The 20,383-nt window shown below is 42.6% G+C and overlaps 2 protein-coding genes across 7 annotated transcripts in view; both read left to right on the forward strand.

The window, feature by feature from the left end:
• Positions 1 to 20,383, forward strand: part of ATP5PO (ATP synthase peripheral stalk subunit OSCP) — a 1,173,690-nt gene that overhangs the window by 33,558 nt on the left and 1,119,749 nt on the right. The gene's annotated exons all lie outside the window — the stretch shown is intronic.
• The window catches only part of RUNX1 (RUNX family transcription factor 1), a 276,736-nt gene that overhangs the window by 770 nt on the left and 255,583 nt on the right, over positions 1 to 20,383 (forward strand). For 4 of the 5 annotated variants that reach the window (XM_050784642.1, XM_050784646.1, XM_050784645.1 and 1 more), the window contains exons 1-2: positions 14,009 to 14,191; positions 14,404 to 14,520. In XM_050784642.1, coding sequence (XP_050640599.1) covers positions 14,463 to 14,520 — 58 coding nt within the window. In that variant the 5' untranslated portion in view covers positions 14,009 to 14,191; positions 14,404 to 14,462. Of the gene's footprint in view, positions 1 to 14,008; positions 14,192 to 14,403; positions 14,521 to 20,383 lie in introns of those variants that run through there. The other variant, XM_050784643.1, reaches the window with a different exon arrangement.

Raw genomic sequence — 20,383 nt, forward strand, 5'->3', positions numbered from 1 at the left:
AAGAGAGGGTAAGCTGAAGCTCCCTAGATTGGATAAGTGATAGGAATAAAAATGGAAGTCTTGGAGTTAAAAAGTGTGTATGTTGTGTATCTTCGTAGGTGAAGGGTTCTGACTCTAAAAGAATTCATGGTTGAGTCTGCTTCTCACTACCTTCAGAAGCAGGTCCTAGGTAGTCCATGATCCACACTGTCCTGAATACAGCAGAACACAGAAAGACGTAGCTGTCAGCCCCGAGTCATGACTCCATCTCTTATTTTGAATTTCCTTTAGCTTCTCTGAACAGGGTGCACTGCGAGGTACACGATTCCAAACAGGATGAAACTATTTTATCAGCATGATTTTCTGGTTTCATCTGAATTACCTGGGAGACTGAAACCTAGAAGGCTGTTGTTGAACACTTGAGTAGATTCAAGGAAAAGATAGGCGCTGTGTGGGATTAAACACGAGTGGCAATATATTTACAACTCAGGCATCAGACAAGATAATCTCTGCATATTAAGATGCTGCAGAAAAAGGATTAATCATTTAACTTATCATTAAATCAATTATCTCCTCTAGATCTGCCCTCTGTGTGGTTGATTAACTACAGGAACGGGGAATACCCAAAGATATTATGTTAGGGCTTGCCCAAACATTCATTCCAAGTGAGGCCAGAGTTTAAAGTGAAATCAATATCCTGGACTAAAGAGTGTGTGTGTGTGTGTGTGTGTGTGTGTGTGTGTGTGTGTTTCTATGTATGTGTTTTTGTGTGTGTCTCAGTTTGTGGGTCTGTAGAGTTTTTGCAGTCAACCCTAATAATAGTAATTTATATTCTAGAAAAAAATGATTTTAAGTTTTATTTTTCTCAATTAAGCCACAACTCTACGTTCTTCTGTAGGTAGAAAACAGGTGTAGAGTGCCATGGAGAACACAGCTAAATCAGAAACTTTCTGAAGAATCATTTTGCTGGGCAGTCCTCTAATTGCTTCCTCTAATTATCATAAAAATAATAAAGATTTAGTAAGTGCCTATGAGTTAAGAAGTATTATATTAACTGTGTTGCACACTGAAATAAACAAACCTTCTTGAAGGTCTCATGATGAAAGATAGACTACACTAACCCAATTACCTAAAGCCAAGAGCCGGATCTTGGCCATATCTGTATCCAACTGTCCAACTCAGCATTGATAAGGGGAAGGGGATGAGTAATAATTAATAAATAAATCCACTGCTACTCACCCAGAAGATGTACATACCATTATATAAGAGTCTCATCATGGATATAAACAGTTATTTTAAACACAAAGAATTCTAATCAAAAAAGCCACTTAATTTTTTATGGTGGTAAAATATACATAATATTTATCATTTTAACTGTTCATTAGTGTGCAATTCAGTGCCATTAATTACATTCACCTTGTTAAGCGACTATCACTGCTATCCATCTCCAGAATGTTTTATCTTTCCAATCTGAAATTCTATGCTCATCCAACAATGGTTTGCCTTTCTCTCATTCTGTCAGTCCCTAGTGGCCTCTATTGTACCTTCTGTTTCTATGAATTTGTCTGTTTTGGCTACCTCATATAAGTAGAATCATACAATATTTGTCCTTCTGTGTCTGGATGATTTCACTAAATATAATGCTTTTAAGGCCTGCCCATGTTGTAGTGCACATCACAATTTCACTTCTTAGGGCAGAATAATATTTCACTTTACGCATATGCCACATTTTTTCTATCCACTCATCCATTTGACTCAATGGACACATTGTGTTGTTTCCACTTTTTGAAAACTCACTTGATTTTTGTCTTCCACTATTCTTGTAAATATATTCAATGTGTGTGATCCTTTCTCTGGCCTCGCACTTAGATAAGAAAATCCTATGGTCACTCTAAATCACAGAATCTCAAATCATCAAAACTGAAAATTTGATTTGACTCCCATAGCCACAGTTGGCGCCTACTGGGACGACTGCTTGGTTGGGTTAATGGAATGTGGCCAAGCTCCTTTTTTCCAACAGCCTAGATTCCTCCATCAACCACTACACCTTGCTAACCAAGACATCTCACCCTGCCATGCTGGAGGGGGTGAAGGGAGACAGGGAGGAGGATGAGGAGGCTGCTTGTCTGCTGCTAGTATCAGATGGCTCGGCTCTCTCTGGGCCTCATAGGTGTTTATTGCCAATTGCTTCTGCCCTGTGCACTCTCATGGGTTCCACACTGATTGGCACTCCCATTAGGGTCCTTCTGCTGAAACTGCCCATATAGAAGCTGTGCCCTCTCTAAGCTATTGGCCCCTCCTCCCTTCCTTCTCGGCTGCTGCTCCCAGTGGTCTATATCATAACCTCTTTAGGCTAAAATCTCCTTGCCTGAAAAGTCCACCTTCTTAGGCAAAATCCCTTTTAAAACAATGCCTAGCCAACATCTCGTTTAGGGATTCCATATTTGAGGATTCCTAAAGGGGCATGTGGGAAGTTCCTAATGCTACCCCTGTCTAACCTACTTTACAGGAGGCCACTTCCACTCTCCCAGGGGATGAGTCAGGCTTCGGCTGAGGGACACATGCTCCCTGCATGATCCGATTCAAGCCCCTTTTGCTAGATTTCATGTGACAGACAGGCTCCCCTCTATGCTTTGGTCACTAAGGTCGGAGAAGATAAGTGGATCAGTTACATTTCAATCACTGTCTTCAAAAACTTCCTTCTTCAGTGCCGACTCTTGACCTTTTTATATCTTCCCTGAGGATCAGGTGTCCAAATAGTTCTTGAACACTCTTTGGAAATCCCTGGACTCTGGCTCACACCTCACTCTGTTATCCCATATTCATCATATCTTAATAGCACAGGTGGCCACAGCATCCTGCCAAGACTCATCACCTACAGCTGCCGTGAACTGTTCTTCATTTTAAAGGATCATCCCTATTTACCCCACAACAGCCCATCTCAAACAAGTTTTCAAAATCTAGTTGTTGGAAGTCCTAGGCAGAGCAATCAGGCAAAAGAAAGAAGGCATCCAAATAGGAAAAGAAGACGACAAACTATCTCTCTTCACTAGTGATATGATTTTATACAGAGAAACCCTTAAGACTCTGCCAAACGACTACTAACTGATAGACCATTTTAGTAAGGTTTCAGGATACAAAACCAGTGTACAAAAATCAGTAACATATCTCTACATCAATAATGTGCAGGCTAAGAGTCAAATCAGGAGCACAATCCCATGTGCAATAGCCACAAAGGAAATGAAACACCTAGGAATACAGCTAACCAAGGAGGTGAAAGATCTGTACTAGGAGAACTTCAAAATACCACTGGAAAAAATCATAGATGACACAAATAAATGGAAAAACATTCCATGCTCATGGATTGGAAGAGTCAATATTGTTAAAATGGCCATACTGCCCAAAGAAATTTACACTACTCCTATCGAACTACCAATGTCATTCTTCACAGAATTAGAGAAAACTCTTCTAAAATTTATATAGAACCAAAAAAGAGCCCAAATAGCCAAAGCAATCCTAAGGAAAAAGAAGAAAGCCAAAGACATCACTCTACCCAGCTTCAAGTTGGGTATAGCCTTCAGTATAAGGGTATAGTAACCAAATCATCATGGTACTGGCACAAAAACAGACATGTGGACCAATGGAACAGAATAGAAAACTCAGAAATAAAGCTGCACACTTGCAACCATCTGATCTTTGACAAAGCCAACTGAAGTAAGCAATGGGGAAGGACTCCCTATTCAATGAATGATGCTGGGATTTCTGGCTAGCCATATGCAGAAGAATGAAACTGGGTCTTTAACTCTCACCATATACAAAAACTAACTCAAGATGGGGTGGAGATTTAAATGTAAGATATCAAAGTATAAAAATCCTAGAAGAAAACGTAGGAAGTACCCTTCTCAGCATTGGTCTTGGCAAAGAATTTTTGGCTAAGTCCCCAAAAGCAATTGCAACAACAACCAAAAAATCGACAAGTGGGTCCTAATTAAACTAAACAGCTTCTGCACAGCAAAAGAAACTATCAACAGATTAAACAGACAGCCTGCAGAATGGGAGAAATTATTTGCAAACTATGCATCTGACAAAAATCTAATACCCAGAATCTATAAGGAACATAAACAAATCAACAAATCAAAAAACAACCCATTAAAAAGTAGGCAAAGGACATAAACAGACACTACTCAAAAGAAGACATATCTGTGACCAAAAAACATATAACAAAATTGCTCACCATAACTAATCATCAGAGAAATGCAAATCAAAACCACAATGAGATACCATCTCACGCTAGTCAGAATGGTTATTATTAAAAAGTCAAAAAACAACAGATGTTGGCGAGGCTGTGGGAAAAAGAGAATGCTTGTAAACTATTGATAGGAATGCAAGTTAGGTCAGCCACTATGGAAAGCAGTTTGGAGATTTCTCAAAGAACTTGAAACAGAGCTACTATCATTATACCCAAAAAACACATGCACTCATATGTTCATCACTGCACCGTTCACAACAGCAAAGATATGGAATCAACCTAGGTGCCCATCAATGGTAGACTGGATAAAGAATCTATGGTACACATATACCATGGAATACGACACAGCCATAAATGACTGAAATCATGTCCTTTACAGAAACATGGATAGAGCTAGAGGCCATAATCGTAAGTGAATTAATGCAGGAACAGAAAACTAAATACCACATTTTCTTGCTTACAAATGGGAGCTAAATGTTGGACACACATGGACATAAACTCGGGAATAACAGATACTGCAGACTACCGGAGAGGGAAAGGAGGTGGGCTGTGGGTTGGAAAACTGCATATTAGGTACTATGCTCACTAGCTGGGTACAACACACCCATGTAACAAATCTGCACATGTACCCTCTATACCTAAAATAAAAATTGAATTAAAAATAAGAATTTAAAAATTTAAAAAAACAAAAGCAGCAACAAGGAGTACTCAAAATCTTTCTTTACATGTAATTTATCTCTGTTCTATTAAGTACATGCTCTATTAATATTTTTGAATTTAATTGAAACAGAAAAGCCATATAATCAACATATATATTCGAACAGCATCAAAAGAGTAATCATTAACTTCATATGAACTTTCTATTCAAGCACAGGAGGAACTGCTTGTCTGCATGTCAGCAAAATTTGATGTCACCCTTCTGTTTAGTCTGATGAGGTGTCATGAAGGAACAGACCTCAAGTAACTCTTTCTTATCACATCTGTTGACCTTTCCATAGTCTTTGTTTTTCATGCCTCTCTCTTTTTAGCATCTAACTCTGTTTTCCTTCCCTCCCTTGACACTTCTTCCTCCGTTGGCTTGCACTATGCTCCCTTTATCTTTGTCCTACTTCACTTGCCAGCCTTTCTCTGGCTCCTTTCTCCTCCCACTCCTTTCTTATATTCATTCCCCACCTTCAGTTTTATATTCTCTTTCACTTTGCAAATTAACTCACGCAGTCTTGCAGCCACAGCTGCAGCTCCATTCTGATGCTTTCAGAATCTCTGCCTCTTCCCCTGCAAGAACTATTGCCACAATAATTCAGTCTTACAAGCCCCCCCAAAACTCTATGGCTTAAAACAACAATCCTGTATTATTGCTCGTGTTTCTATGAGAAAGCAAGGCAGTCTGCTGGTCATGGCTGGGTTTGGCTGGCCAGTTCTTCTACATTGGGCTGGAGCTCACTTAAGTGGCCAGTGGTCAGCTAGCTATCAGCTGGTCTAGGATGGCCTCAGCTGGGAAGACTGGCTCTCTTCTATGTGTCTCATCTTCCCATACACCAGCCCAGACAGCCCAAGCATATTCTGATGTGGAAGCACTTTTCCATTTTAAGCCTCTGTTACATCAAGTTTGTGACTGTCCCATTGGCCAAAGTAAGTCATAAGGCCAAGCTCAGGGTCAGAGTGGGATGAGACCACAGTTACAAAGGGCAAAGGGAAAGATTACAAGGAGGTCCGAAAAACTGAGGCTCTTAATGCAGTCAGCTATCACAGTTCCATTGCTTTCCATTCCTGCTACCCACATCCTTAGTTAAGGAGCTTGATACTCCATAGCTGACGTACTACAACCTCTGATCCCCCAGGCTCTAGTCCTAATAAAGCCTCACCCATCCATTTATCCATTAATTCATTCATCAAAAAGTTTCTACATATCAAATACAGTGATAGATACTGGAGATACAGTAATGAACAAAAATAGCCAAGACCTCTGCTCTCAAGAGTCAATAGATTAATAAAATAATCATATAAATATTTAATTCTTAGAATTATATAAGTCAAAAGAATTATAGGAGGCCAGGCGCAGTGGCTCATGCCTGTAATCCCAGCAATTTGGGAGGTCGAGGCGGGTGGATAGCTTGAGGTCAGGAGTTCGAGACCAGCCTGGCCAACATGGTGAAACCCTGTCTCCACTAAAAATACAAAAAATTAGCTGGGTGTAGTGGCACATGCCTGTAATCCCCGCTACTTGGGAGGCTGAGGCAGGAGAATCACTTGAACCCGGAAAGTGAAGGTTACAGTGAGCCAAGATCGCACCACTACACTCCAGACTGGGTGACAGAGCAAGGCTCCATCTCAAAAAAAGAAAAAAAAAGAATTATAGGATTACAGGAAAGCAATGTTGCTATGATCCTTGGAGCATACTACACACTAATTATAAAGAAGGACAAAAATCATGATCCCAAGCAGGGTGTGGGGGGACAGACCCAAATGTAAACTCTAATAGATAAGGAAATGGAGGAAGGACTCTTAGAGTTAGGTTTTGAGGAGAAGATAAAGCTGAATACACACATACATACATATGTTTATGTATACACATATACACATGTGTGTGTGTGTATACACACATAAATAGGTATGACCATAGCCAATTATAGAGGGGTAGATAGAAAAGAGGTCCATCAATTATGGAAATGTGATTTAACAGTAGCAGAAATTGGCAAGTGAGACCAATCAAAAGGACAATGATGGGATTCTTTGTTTAAAGACAAAAGCACCACAGGAATAGGTTAAAGATCACCTGCAAAATTTGACAGTGCATGCTCCATGAACTTCTGTTCATTGATAATTGATAATAATACTAATGCAGACATAAGAAATAAAATTTCCAAGTAGCTCAGAATTTCTTTAAGAGTCCCAGGTGATTTCTGAAACCCCCTAATGTCTGTTCAACATCAACTCCGAGTCTGAGTAAGGTCTGGAGGCTCAGTTCACACACCGTGCAGTCCACGTGGGCAAAAGACCATATCCTTGAGACTCCATTGTCATGAGAAAGTTAGAGAATTATAATATGAGCAATGCTAAAATGTGAAAAAGGATAGGGAGACCAACTAAGAGTAATATTCCACAATAATCAAAGGCCTTTACAGCTCTGATGTGTCTGTCATACAAATATCATTGCCCTCTGACTATGGAAACCAGAAGAATACTCTTCCTTTTCACTCCCAGTAATGCTTTAGTTCTGCTAATGTTTGCTAATTCTCCAAATTATCTTATCCTAGAAGGTTTAGTATCTCAGATATAAGCCTTGTGTGTGAAATAGTATCTTCAATTAATATATATTTGATTTCATATGTGTGTATATACATACATATACACACACAAACATACACACACATGTTATACTTGTTAGTGGGAATGAAAAATGGTACAACTGCTATGGACAACAATGTGAAGGTTCCCCAAAAATTAAAAATAAAACTACTATATGATCCAGGAATCCCACTTCTGGGTATTTATTCGAAAGAATTGAAATCAGGATCTCAAAGAGGTATTTCTTTATACTCCCACATTCATCGCAGCACTATTCACAATAGGCAAAGTGCGGAAAAAACCTAAATGTCCATTGGCAGATGAGTGGATACAGAAAATATGGTTATATGCATATAGTGGAATTATTCAGCCTTAAAAAACGAGGAAGTATAGCCATATGCAACAACATAGATGAACCCGGAGAACATTATGCTAAGTGAAATAAGCCAGCCACAGAATGATAAATACCGCATGATATTACTTAATATGAGGTATCTAAAACAGTCAAACTCATGGAATTAGAAAGTAGAACAGAAGTTACCAGGAGAGGAGGGAGAAATCTGAAATTGCTCAATTGGCATAGTTTTAATTAGGCGTGATGACTAAGTTCTAGAGATGTGATGTGTGGCATAATGCCTATATAAAAGTGTTTTTAACAATACTGTATTGTACACCTGAAAATTTGTTAAGAGGATATATCTCATGTTAAATATTCTTACCAAAATAAATAAATACATATATAGTATACATTATATATAATACATACATGTGTAATATCATATATAATATATAATACGTATACATACATCCACATATATTTCAAGAGCCAGTAATGGCTTTCTGTGATGGATCATTCACAACCAGCCCCAAATGCTTGAAAGATCATATCCTGGTAGTTGTAGTTACGTTAATGTGGGGGTACAAGGTGATTTCTTCCTTCTACTTTGAATAAACTAAAAACTTGAGAAAGAGATGAAATCAGAACCGGAACGTAGACAAGATCATTCTTCCTGCTGTCCTTGCAAACATCCAGCCAGTTTCTGTACTGGCAAGAGGAAGAAAAGGGAATTTAGAGAGGAGAAAATTAAAATGCACACCACACAATTTTAAGTACAATATTTTGTTTCTCAGTTGAGTGGATATTTTTATTTGATTTGGACATTTTGAGGATCTGAAATAATTTTAGCCTGGATCTGTAGAGCTGAATATTACTTTTTCAAAAGAGCATTTAATTCAAAAATTAAGGGGTGAATACTAAAGATCTCTGTAGCATCAACTACAGAGGGTATTTTCAACTCGATCCTACTGGGTCCTCTCAGTTAGGGCCCTAAAGCCATGCCTTTATAATCCCTGGCAAGTGCAAATATTAAAATTCACATATTGGATGTTTCCATATTGAAATATCAACCACAGATCTCTTTCTTATTCCATTCAAAACCACTTTGCATAGTCCAGTTACTGATCCTCACAGCATCCCAGTGAAAAAGGCAGTATTATGCTTTAGTTTCTAAATAGTCATGTGAAAGTTTGGTAATTTGCCTACCCCAGGGAAAAGAAGCAGCATTTCAATAAGAGTCCAAAGTTCCTGAATCCAGATGCTTTGATCAGACTTGGGACATTAACCATTATTTGCCACATAAACCGAAGTATTGAATTGCACACTATCTAACCAATATGAATTCTGGCTTCTCTAACTCCAAGTAATTTTAGTTTCCTCATTTCCCTTTGCTTTCCCTGCCTGGATCTCAGGCTATAATTAGCCTCAGGTTGGAGGAACTGGCTGGAAAGTTCAGTACCAACTCGGAATGTTTTCCATCATTTGACCAAACCTCGAATGCTGAACATTTCTAACATTCAAAGAGGGTTTGTTTAAGTTTTCCAGTTTTACCCTCCTGGTTTCAAATGCCACCAGAAGCAGAAGGGCCAAAACTCTGTAAGGAGAAGCTATTTTAAACAAGCTTTCTGGCCCAGAGCAGCCTGAAAGGACCCAGATGCATCTGAGAGAAGTAGCCAAACCCCTGGGTGCCTGCGCAAATGGAGCCTCTGGAACCTGGGAGGCTTGGCTCTTCCAAGGAAGCACAATTCAAGAGTGGGCCCCTTCTTTTGCAGCAAAGCAGGGCATGACCTCGGCAAGGCAGTGGCTGGAGAGTGGGGCCAGGCAACCCTCGGGGAGGGGGACAGCCCATGGCGGGACTGCAAGGCCACCTGCGATGCTGCCTGCCACGTGGACACGTGCTGGGTGTCTGGAAGAACTCACAGGATGAATGTGTTTCCACACTGCAGACTAGGTGAAAACTGAGAGTCTGGTGCCCCCGGAGGAAAAAGCCCTCTGTTTATATACACATGGCCACCAGCTAGGCAGATGGAGCACACAGGGAGCCTCCCTACATTGTGTGTCAAACCTCAGACTGTAAACTTGACCCAAACACGGCACTTGAGATGAGAGGTCCGAGTGACAATCCAAGAAAATGCTACCTTAGAGGACATGAGCCTTGCCTCTTGTGGGTTTCTGCTGTCTAGAAACATTCAGGGCTTACAAAATTATGTCAGAGCAACCAAGCAGAAAAGTTTCAGAAAGCTCAAAGGAAGAAAAAGACGTCTCAAAGAACATAAACACTTACCATGTTATTATTTCTTTACTAAATTCCAATAGATGCAAGGCTTTCCTCAGCAGTGCTTCTCAAACTTTAATGGGTATAGGAATCACCCGAGGAACTGTAAAAATACAGATTCTCATTCAGTAGGCCTGGGATACAGCCCACGATGCAGAGTCCCAAGAAGCTCTGGGGTGCCATCGACACTGCTAACCCACAGTCCGCTGGTAGAGGAGGAAGCCGTTGAAACTCTTTCCTTTGAAATAATTCTCACTAGCTGCTCTTCATATCATTACATAACATTCAAGTGACAGGTTGGTTTCAATGTCTGCCTTTTTTCTTTCTTTTGTCCTTTTGGAATCGTATTTCCCCAACAATACATCTACATCTAGGAAAGGTTAAGAAGTAAATACTGAGGCCGGGCGCGGTGGCTCACGCCTGTAATCCCAGCACTTTGGGAGGCTGAGGCGGGCAGATCACAAAGTCAGGAGATCGAGACCATCCTGGCTAACACGGTGAAACTCTCTCTCTACTGAAAATACAAAAAATTAGCCGGGCGTGGTGGTGAGCACCTGTAGTCCCAGGTACTCGGGAGGCTGAGGCAGGAGAATGGCGTGAACCCAGGAGGTGGAGCTTGCAGTGAGCCGAGATCGCACCACTGCACTTTAGTCTGGGCGACAGAGCAAGACTCTGCCTCAAAAAAAAAAAAAAAAAAAAAAAAAAAAAGAAGTAAATACTGAAACTCTTGCTTGACTGTAAAATAAAGTCTTGGGTAGCTTAAATTTGAATTGTACCTTTATCTAAAGAAGTGAGAGGCTTGTGTGGAAGAGAGATGTGTCCTGTGTGGGCACCATCGGGAGTGTCCAGGAAAGAACATCTGTAACAGCTGGGCCTCTAGGACTCCCTAGCTATCTCAAACCATTGGATTTGCCAAAAGTAGGTTATAGTCATCCCATGAAGCTTCGATGTCTACGTCCCAATTTAAAAATCATCCCTGACCTCATTGTCATCATAGCATGGAAGTTTCTGGCTAGGACTTCTGTTAGAAAACAGATTTAGAAAATAAGGAAAATCCACGCTACAGAGAAAAAATTCAGTAGCATTGTCCTCCTGGGATTTTAGACTCCATCCAATTTGGGTGGTCCATCTCTGCCTCCATTTTCTGGCCATAGAATCTACTTTATAATAGACACGTGGAGTTCAGAGACAGCGTGCGGCAATCATGTAATGAAAATCCCTAACAGAGGGGACTTTAATTGGATTGGACTGCACACGGAAGTCTATACATTAATTACAGGGTTATGCAGCAGAACATCTTTCAACCCTTGCTGGTATTTTCACAGGGCCATTAAAAAAGACACCTGAGCATTTTCTCCCCACCCCACCCCCCCACCCATGGTGGCATTTAGAAGCTACAGCCAATCTAAGCGAGAATGAAAACTGTCATCCGATTCCTTGGCAAAGCCACAGTCCACTGCAGCCACTTGGGTACAATTCCCAAGCCAGAAGCCCAGGGTCTGAGTCACTTGCAGGAACTAGGACAGAGGGTGTGGGTCAATACACAAACTTAGAGAATCCTAACCAGTTCTAGTGAAGACAGGATGAAGCATTTTTCCAGGCGGTTCATTGATGACAAACGTGCCCTTTTGTCTTGGGCTCCTAGGGAAGTGGTAAGGCCAAGTTCACCAGCAGCTGGCTGAGGCTTTACTTATTGTCATGACCTGGAGGGTGCCCAGAAAAGCTCCAACTGTTGCCTCACCAAGCAGCGAAGTTATGCTGCGGCTGCCGTGGCTGTTAACCCCGCCCGGGGAAGGCCGTGCTGGGCCAGTGTGCAGGCCTTTGTATTCTGCCCCCTGGTGCCCCGTTGAAACCTCAGCCCCGAAAATGACAGCATGTAGTGAGGCTTCAACCAGCCCCAGCCTTGGAGTGTCTTTACACTCTAACCTGTCCTACGAAGACCCCACTGGAAGAGGTGAATATCTGGCTAGAGCTAGGCCCAAAGAGAAAAATTGAGAATTCGGGCCGTTCACTGCCACATCCAAGCCCTCCTCCCAAGCATCTGCACGCCTAAGGCTGAAAGCATCTGGGGAGTTTCTAATATTAAATCTCCCAAGGATATTCTGCACAGCCCCTTGAATTGCTAAGTCATTATGAAGTGTGTGTCGACTCTGCAGTGGCAGCTGCACGTTACAACCGTCAGCTCTTAGGTCCCTTCCAGGGAATATTAAGTGTGGGAGAGAAAAATGAACCTGGTTTGGGGTTCAACTCAGGCTTGACTTTATTAGGGAGGGTAACAACACAGGCCCATTATGTTCATTATGTTCACAAGGGATTTGCACTGAGAAGCAATATGAAACACGCATCACATTTAAAGATTCATGAGCCTCATAAAGGACATGTAGCATTATTATTCTTTTTTAGATGTTAGCAAAGTGTCAACATGTGGCCAGCTAACTTCTCACAAGTGTAAGAGAAAGCGGTCTGTTGAGTTTCAATTCCTGCTTTAGTCAAAACAGGAGTAAGTAAAAATTGTGCCTGTTCCTTTTGAAAGGCTTCTGCCATGGAAGCTGCTATCATTGTGTGTCTTTGTGTGTGTGAGATTAAGTGGATGAGGGAAAACCGAGGGAGTGTTGTGGGAGTTCGGCTTTTCTGAAGTCCTGTGCTGGCTACTGCAGCTTAGAATCCAGGACTGGCATTTACAACCCATCATCACACAGGTTCTCTTGACCCTGTGTGTCAAAATTTCACGTGCACAGAGTGCTATGGCGGATGTAGGCAGAGCAGAGCAGAATGAATAAGGTAGTTAATTAGGAAAGTAAGTCTTTCTTCATCTTGGAACTACAAAACAAAATGACGTTTTATTTGTCAGCAAGTAAAGCCAGTGGGGCCTGAAAATGAACTATGTGTGGCCACAGTGGTTTGCCCACTTACAAAATTATCCCATTTTTAGCATCTTCAAACAGGCATGTCTTTCTAAGGTAGAGGACGCGCTATATAATATTCATTAGTCAGCCCCAGGAGAAGCCTCTTCTCCTGGTTCCCCTTCTATTGTGAGATCCTCATGTGCACAAAGTGTAGTTTTACCTACAGGTGTAAATTAGCCTATTCATTTGAATTGAACTAGAGAAAGGCAATGCAGGGAGCCTTCCCAAGTGACAACACAAATAAACAGCTGCAGATAACCACTGCTTTGTCCCAAATACAGAAATTCTCTTTGCTTTGTTTTCCCTTAGCTTCCTAATTTGCGTGTGTGTGTGTGTGTTAAGAGTGTACTATGATTTTATCTCTTTACTGAAAGAGATACATACTAAAGTTGTCCATTTGGGGGAATAAAACCCCATAATTTTAGTGTCATTAAAATAGTCTTTTAATTTCAAAAGTAAAATTCTTTTCCTTTCCCGGGCTTTAAAATACCTGCGAGTTGCCAGCCCGTTGTAGGGGTCAGACTCTCACAAAAATATTTCTTTTTATTTATTTTTCCCTTTTATAGTTTCACTTATGCCATGATAGACTTTACCAAGCACTTAACTCTCCCGGAGCTGATGCCTAGCATTTTAAATGATGGGATCCACATCCTGTCGGAGCAGCGGCTTGATGCCAGCGTTGAATTACTATTGAATAAGCAGCAATGAAATCTTTATCAAAATAATCAGTAGTTCCAAAAACCACAAATAACAACAGGAGCCGAGTTGTACTAAATCAGCAAAGACCATTGAGAATATAATAAGTGACTGAGTCACTTTTTTCTACATCCCCCCTCTTGCAAAGTCTACTCGGCTATTTTCTTGCACAGCCTGGGGGAGGGCAGGTGGAGGGAAGGAAGGGCATTGCTCAGAAAGGAAAAAAAAAAAAATTGACATCACTGAAGTCACGTGATCGGCAAGAACCAATTGAGATGGGCTGTGGAAAGGGGAACAGTTAAATTTGTAATTTGGGTTGTGTGAAAACTTCTTTGGGCCTCATAAACAACCACAGAACCACAAGTTGGGTAGCCTGGCAGTGTCAGAAGTCTGAACCCAGCACAGTGGTCAGCAGGCAGGGCGAATCACACTGAATGCAAACCACAGGGTTTCGCAGCGTGGTAAGCATCACCAACCCACAGCCAAGGCGGCGCTGGCTTTTTTTTTTTTTTTTTTAATCTTTAACAATTTGAATATTTGTTTTTACAAAGGTGCATTTTTTAATAGGGCTTGGGGAGTCCCAGAGGTATCCAGCAGGGGGGAAAAGAAAGAGAGATGTAGGGCTACAAGGGTGAGGGTAAAACAGTGACCTGTCTTGGTTTTCGCTCCGAAGGTAAAAGAAATCATTGAGTCCCCCGCCTTCAGAAGAGGGTGCATTTTCAGGAGGAAGCGATGGCTTCAGACAGCATATTTGAGTCATTTCCTTCATACCCACAGTGCTTCATGAGAGGTGAGTACATGCTGGTCTTGTAATACCTCCTTTTGCTCAGCTTTGCCTGTAACGAAATGGCAGCCTGCTTCACCTCGGTGCAGAGATACCTCGGTGCCTGCCGGGTCCCTGTCTGGTTTGTGGGAGGAATTCAAACTGAGGCATATGATTACAAGGCTATTGGATTACTTACTCATCAGATGGAAGCTCTTCAGAAATGTTTTAATAAATACTTAGTTATGCTGTTGGAGTGTTCAGTCGGTGCGTGAGAACTTTGTCAAGTGTGAGTAAGTTGTGCTGGTCTTGTTTAAAGGCTTAGAGATTACGAAGCTTGCACGAAGCTCCCTGGGTTTTATTTTGCTGTCCCTTGCCCAGAATGACTGTGTCTGAGTTATCCTGAACTCGGCATGCTGTGTGGCCCAGAATGCAGCCTGCCCTGGGGCTTAGCAGGCACATGCACAGAGCCAGCCAGGAGGGCTGGTGCCAGTGTGGGGCAGGAGGTGGAGGCTCTCAGATAGCCTTGCACCAGCCTGGGGACTTCAGGGCCAAAGTGGCAAGGCAGCTGTCTCTACAAGGCAGAGAGTACAGGAGCCTGACAGACTTGCTTAGGTGAAAATCACCACTACGGGGCTGTGCTGTGTTTTTCCTTGTCGCCTCAATGCAAACAGACGGCCAGCATCTTTCCAGAGAGAAAGGAAGCAGACTGTGGCATACCGAGGTCTCTCTGGAAAACGGCAATGAAGAAGGTTCCCAAGTTAAGCATTCTCACAGCTGAAGTCGTTAGATTACAGGCTTCTGAATAGGAACAGCCAGGGTGGAAAACCTGTCTCCATTTTTGAAACCAGCCTCTTGAAATGCACAAAGCTGTGGTTGAGCTGTGAGTGTGTGAGTGTGTGTGTGCCTGTGTGTCTTGTGTATCTTTCGTGGTAAAAGAGGGCTGTGCTTAAACAAACAAAAATAATAACATAAAATGTCACAAAGGCATTGCCGTGTGCGTCGGGGCACGCACTCTGACCAGTGCCTGCAAAGTGTTTCTTGATGGTTTGGCAAAGCCGAGATGGAGTGGGCTGGGATAGGAGAATAATTAATTTTCTGGCTACAGACTCTCTTGAGCACCCAAATAGTATCTGTGACTCATTATTTATTCATACAGCTAAGTGAGCAGGGGAATGCAGAGGGCTTGCCAGTCACTTTATCACAGCAAATGCTATTGTGAATGCACAGGGCTCTATGTTTCCGGGTCCCTGATATTAAAAAACTTGACGAGAGAGAGAGAGAGAGAGAGAGGGGTGTGTGTGTGTGTGTGTGTGTGTGTGTGTGTGTGTGTGTGTGTGTGTGTGTGGGGATGGCAAGAGAGAAGTTAAAGGGAAAGAGAAGAAAGCAAGTCATTAACCAGCTCAAGTTTCAAATTAAAGAGTTTTCAAGTGCTTCTTTACTGGCAGCAGAGGGAATTTTAGTGAAGTTGAATCATGCAGACATGCATTAGTCACTAGTCTTGCAGCGTCGTTCGGTTGGTAACACAGACACACCGGCCACTGGTAAAGAGCTGCAAACGGCTCCCTGGCTGCATTTCCTCTGGGCTGCTAACAAGCAGAGGAAGCAATATTTGTTGAATAACAGAAAGAAAGATCTTCCTGACTTTACTCCACTTTCAATACCCCCTCGGAACGTGTATTGTTTCCTATTTTATCAACTCAGGAAGGCAGATTCAGGAAATTTTTAAGCATTCCATTGAGCAATAGGTTGGATTTCAGTGTGCAGTGCTGGCCCCTGGGCTCTCCTTACTGGCCAACAGCAAAGATGGTGAGGGACACGGTGACCCGTGCAGACATCAGGAAATAGCAGGAGTGCCGCTGTCTCCCGGACAAGCCCAGGGCTCCTGTGCCCAGTGGACACTCCGCTGACCTGCCCTTGATTAGGAACGAAGGTCGGTTATTTTTCACGGGGGCAGTGTAGGGAGGGCCTGAGCTCACACCAAGACTCAAAAGGGCTAATCTGGAAAGGTTTTTCCACTCCTTCCTTTCAGTGAAAGGAACTCAGGGTTCTTTAGAATCTCTAATTTGATAATATAATATTGAGATTTGCTATCAGAGGGCCGGGTGAAATCTTGGCAATTTCCTGGTGAATTTCATCCAAGTGATCCATCAACAGAAAGGTTTAAATTGTCCAGGTTAGCTGTCCACATCATTCACCGGAGCCAGAGAGGTGGCAAAATATCATTTCTTTTGGTACCGTTTGGTCATCGTCTTAGAGCCTGATGCTAGAAGAACCACCATCCCTGCCAACAAATGGCTCTCCCCCAGAGTTCTCAGCCTGTTGCCATAGCTGGGCCACTCGCAGTGGTCAATGCGGTCACTTCTGGCTGCCTATAATTTACAACGTGTGTTCTCTCCCCAACGGCAACTGGGAGCCGAAAGGGAAGACGGCATCTTTGTTTTCTTCCCGGGATGGTACTTTATCAGCCCATGCAATTCTCACAGAAGGAAACCTGTAACTCATTTTCAGCCAGATACCCGTGTGGAAATGGGGGGAAAGAGAGGAGTGAACCCAAGCAAACCATTGTTCCCTTCCTTGAGAGAGGCAAGCCGGAGTCTAAGAGGCTGGCACATGAAATTGATGTGGTCTACCACAGAAAACTCGGGGCTTTTTCTATCACACCACACCAGGTTCCCACCGAATTTGCTTAGGAAAGAAGACAAGATGCGATTGAAATTTCCTGGAATTATCACACATGGCGTGCCATGTAAAATGCTTGCTGAACCCAAACTTAGGTTCCCTTGAAAAGTGCAGTGTGTCGGCAGAAAGAGTTGAGGTAGGTGTGGAGAGGAAAAGCCTCAGCATGTACATATTTTTGCAAAATGGCTCAGGTAGCCTTGTTCTTAGAAGTGGCTTAGTGGTCTATGCAAAGCCTGAACACTCACATGCCTCTGCGTTCCTAGAACCACAGGTAAAAATCTCAGCGAGACCGACTCCCTGCTTGTCTTCTCAGTGGTTCAAGTTTACCCCACTGAAGCAGTCTTTCAAAGGGAATTGCCGATTACAAAGCTGCATATATAAAGTATGTTCTTCTCTAAGCATCAGCTTGCCGCTCTTTTCAGAAGAATATTTATTAAGACACTTCTTCTGGCTTGCCTGAACTCTTAAGATCTGAAGATCTTAAGAGTTCAGGCTTAAGCCACAGAAATTTATTTTCGCACCGTTCTGGAGGGAGACTGGAGGTCTGAGATCAAGGTGTGGGCAAGGCTGGTTTCTGGTGAGGCCTCTCTCCTTGGTTTTGCAGAAAGCTGCCTTCTCCCTGTTTCATCACATGGTTATCCCTCTGTGTGTGCTGTATCCTAATCTCTTCTTATAAAGATACCAATTGCATTGTATTGGGGCTAGCCTAATGACATCATTGTAAAACCCTATGTCCAAATAGAGTCAAATTATGAGCACTTTGGGGTTAGGACTTCAATATATTAATTCTGGGGAGACATAGTGCAGTCCCTAACAGTGGGTCTTAGCAAATCTGACTCACCCTGGCCCACAAGGAAACTGTGGGATGGGGCATCCTGGCTGCCCTCCTGGATGTTGAAGAATCAGACTCTGGTTCCTCATTTGTGAGGTGGAGTTTCACATCTGAAACTGCCCACACATTTTGAAACTATGAAAAAAAAAAAAAGGTGTGATAAAACTATCTAAACTCACAATCATGCCTTTGCCATTTAGACTTTTTGCACGCTAAGAAGCTTTAGAAAATGACAAGTAATTTTGAAATGTTTAAGTGTTAAAAGAGCAAATGGCGGTTCCCCCGAAGAAACCATCTCTTGGCTCTGCTTTCTTCAGGAGGATTGTCTTTGTACTTCAGACTCACTTTACTAGTGGGGTTTAGGGGTCTGTAGGAGGCCCCACAGCTGCTCACACACCAAGTACAGGGGCACGGAGCAACCCGTAGCAGAAGCACCTTTGGAAGCAGCAGCTGACCTGATTCCGAATGGCAAGGAGCTTTTTTGAGCTTTTGAAAGCAAATGAGTAGCTGAGACGTTCCTACATTCTCTCAAAATAGATCCGAAAGGTGTGCTCAGAAAAGATGTAGCCCTTTACTGAGAAATCAAGCCTGGTGAGATGCTGGGACAAAGGAGGGCTGCACGGCTGTTGTGCACACACAGACTGTAATAAGGAGCCCAAGGCCTAGGGGGAAGAGTCTGGAGGAATAAGAGCACCTGATACTAGAGAAAGCAATGGCAGGAGGTCCGTGCAGGGAATGTACTCAGATGACACAGTGATGGCCTTTTCTTTCTTTACTTTTTTCTGACTTTCATCAAATAGCATATAGAGCTTCTCTCTTGAGCCTCAGTTTCCTCATCTGCAGAGTAAGGGTAGCAATAGTACCTGTTATTAAGGTAGCTGTGTGGACCAAATTAATCTGTGTAAGGTGCTTTGCCCAGCCATATAAAGTAAGCAATAAATCTGAACGGTGGCTATCAATGTTCAGTTATCTAAGATGGCAGCCAGTCAACCCCTGTCTGCTCTGGGGAGGAAGAGGTCACAATGCCCTGGAGGACATTACGGGAGGCTCGCTGGAGAGAGGGGCACAGGAGTTGGAGGAGGGGAAGGTGCGAACAAAGAAAAGAAGGAAGAGTGATCTAGGCTGAGAGTACAGCCTGGGCAAAGTTAGAGCCACAGGATCCCACATGGGCATGGATGGTGGTGGGTAACTCACCCTAAGGGCTTTTCAACAGCAGGTCAGCCTTCCTTCTTTGTGGAAAAAGAGCAAGAGCCCTTTATGAAATTCAACTTAACAAGTTTTGATTTTAAATACGGAGGCTACTTGGGGCACGATGTCATGCTAAAGTCTTTGGTCTGAACACACAAGGACAACAGAGATGTGTCTCTTCGTTGAGACTGCTGGTGTAGCTTTATTTTCTCCAAGGCTATCCTTAAGGAAAACGCCATTTTTCCTGTGTAACTATGAGCAGGTTCTCTGGGCCTCTGAGAGACTCCCGTTTCCCCTGCTCCTTGGGGACACTTTTGATCATGTTCTTTGTCAAAGCCCAGACATGAAAGTAGCTTTGATGGCTTGTCTTGTTGGAGGCAGCAGAGGAGGCCCACACAGGAAACTCAAGCAAATTTTCAGTTTCTCAGGTAACTTCCTAGTGACCTAGATGAGTCAATAGATGTCTTTGTGTCTCATTTGAGTTCTGCAAAATGGGCTAATAATATTCTAGACAAGCTTGCATCCAAATTACCAAGTTCCTGTTGGAAATCTTTACATGCATCGGAAAGAGGTACCATAAAACACATCACAAATCTTCTTAACAACACAAAGCCACTTAAAAGTATTTTATTTTTTGTTTGAAAATAGTTCTCCTATCATTTCACACATACAAGATACTTTCCCTCATTTTTGCAATTGTTTTCTCCAACTCCCATTTTTCAAGAAATCTTCAGAAGCTACTCTGGTGCCTGAATAGACATTACAATGTACAAAACACTTTTTCTGCAACTCTTGTTTCTCGGCCTGCTCTGCTCCTCCCCGTCAGATGCCACTAGTCCCCTTCTTTAGCCTTTTCGCTAAGCCTCCAGCCAAGCCGAAGAGTTATGTCTTTTTTGGCCTTTTCCTCCTCAAAAAATATAATAACTAGGATGTCCTGGAGGGGTAAAAAGGGAGCATTTCCTTTGAGATCTTTGCTGACCATGAACACAATCAGGGAGTGCTTTAAGAGACCACAGGCTGGCTCCTGAACACAAAACAGGGCTCAAAACCTCCTGTCGTCTTCAACATGCTGGGAGAATAAGCTCAGACACACTCCTCTCTCTTGCACAGGCTTCACTCTTTGCTGGGGAGACACGTCCTGTGCTCTCTTGGCTCTCTGAATCTCTCTCTTTCTCTCCCTCCCCCATC

This window comes from Macaca thibetana, chromosome 3 (genome assembly GCF_024542745.1).
Source record: "Macaca thibetana thibetana isolate TM-01 chromosome 3, ASM2454274v1, whole genome shotgun sequence".
Taxonomy (NCBI): domain Eukaryota; kingdom Metazoa; phylum Chordata; class Mammalia; order Primates; family Cercopithecidae; genus Macaca; species Macaca thibetana.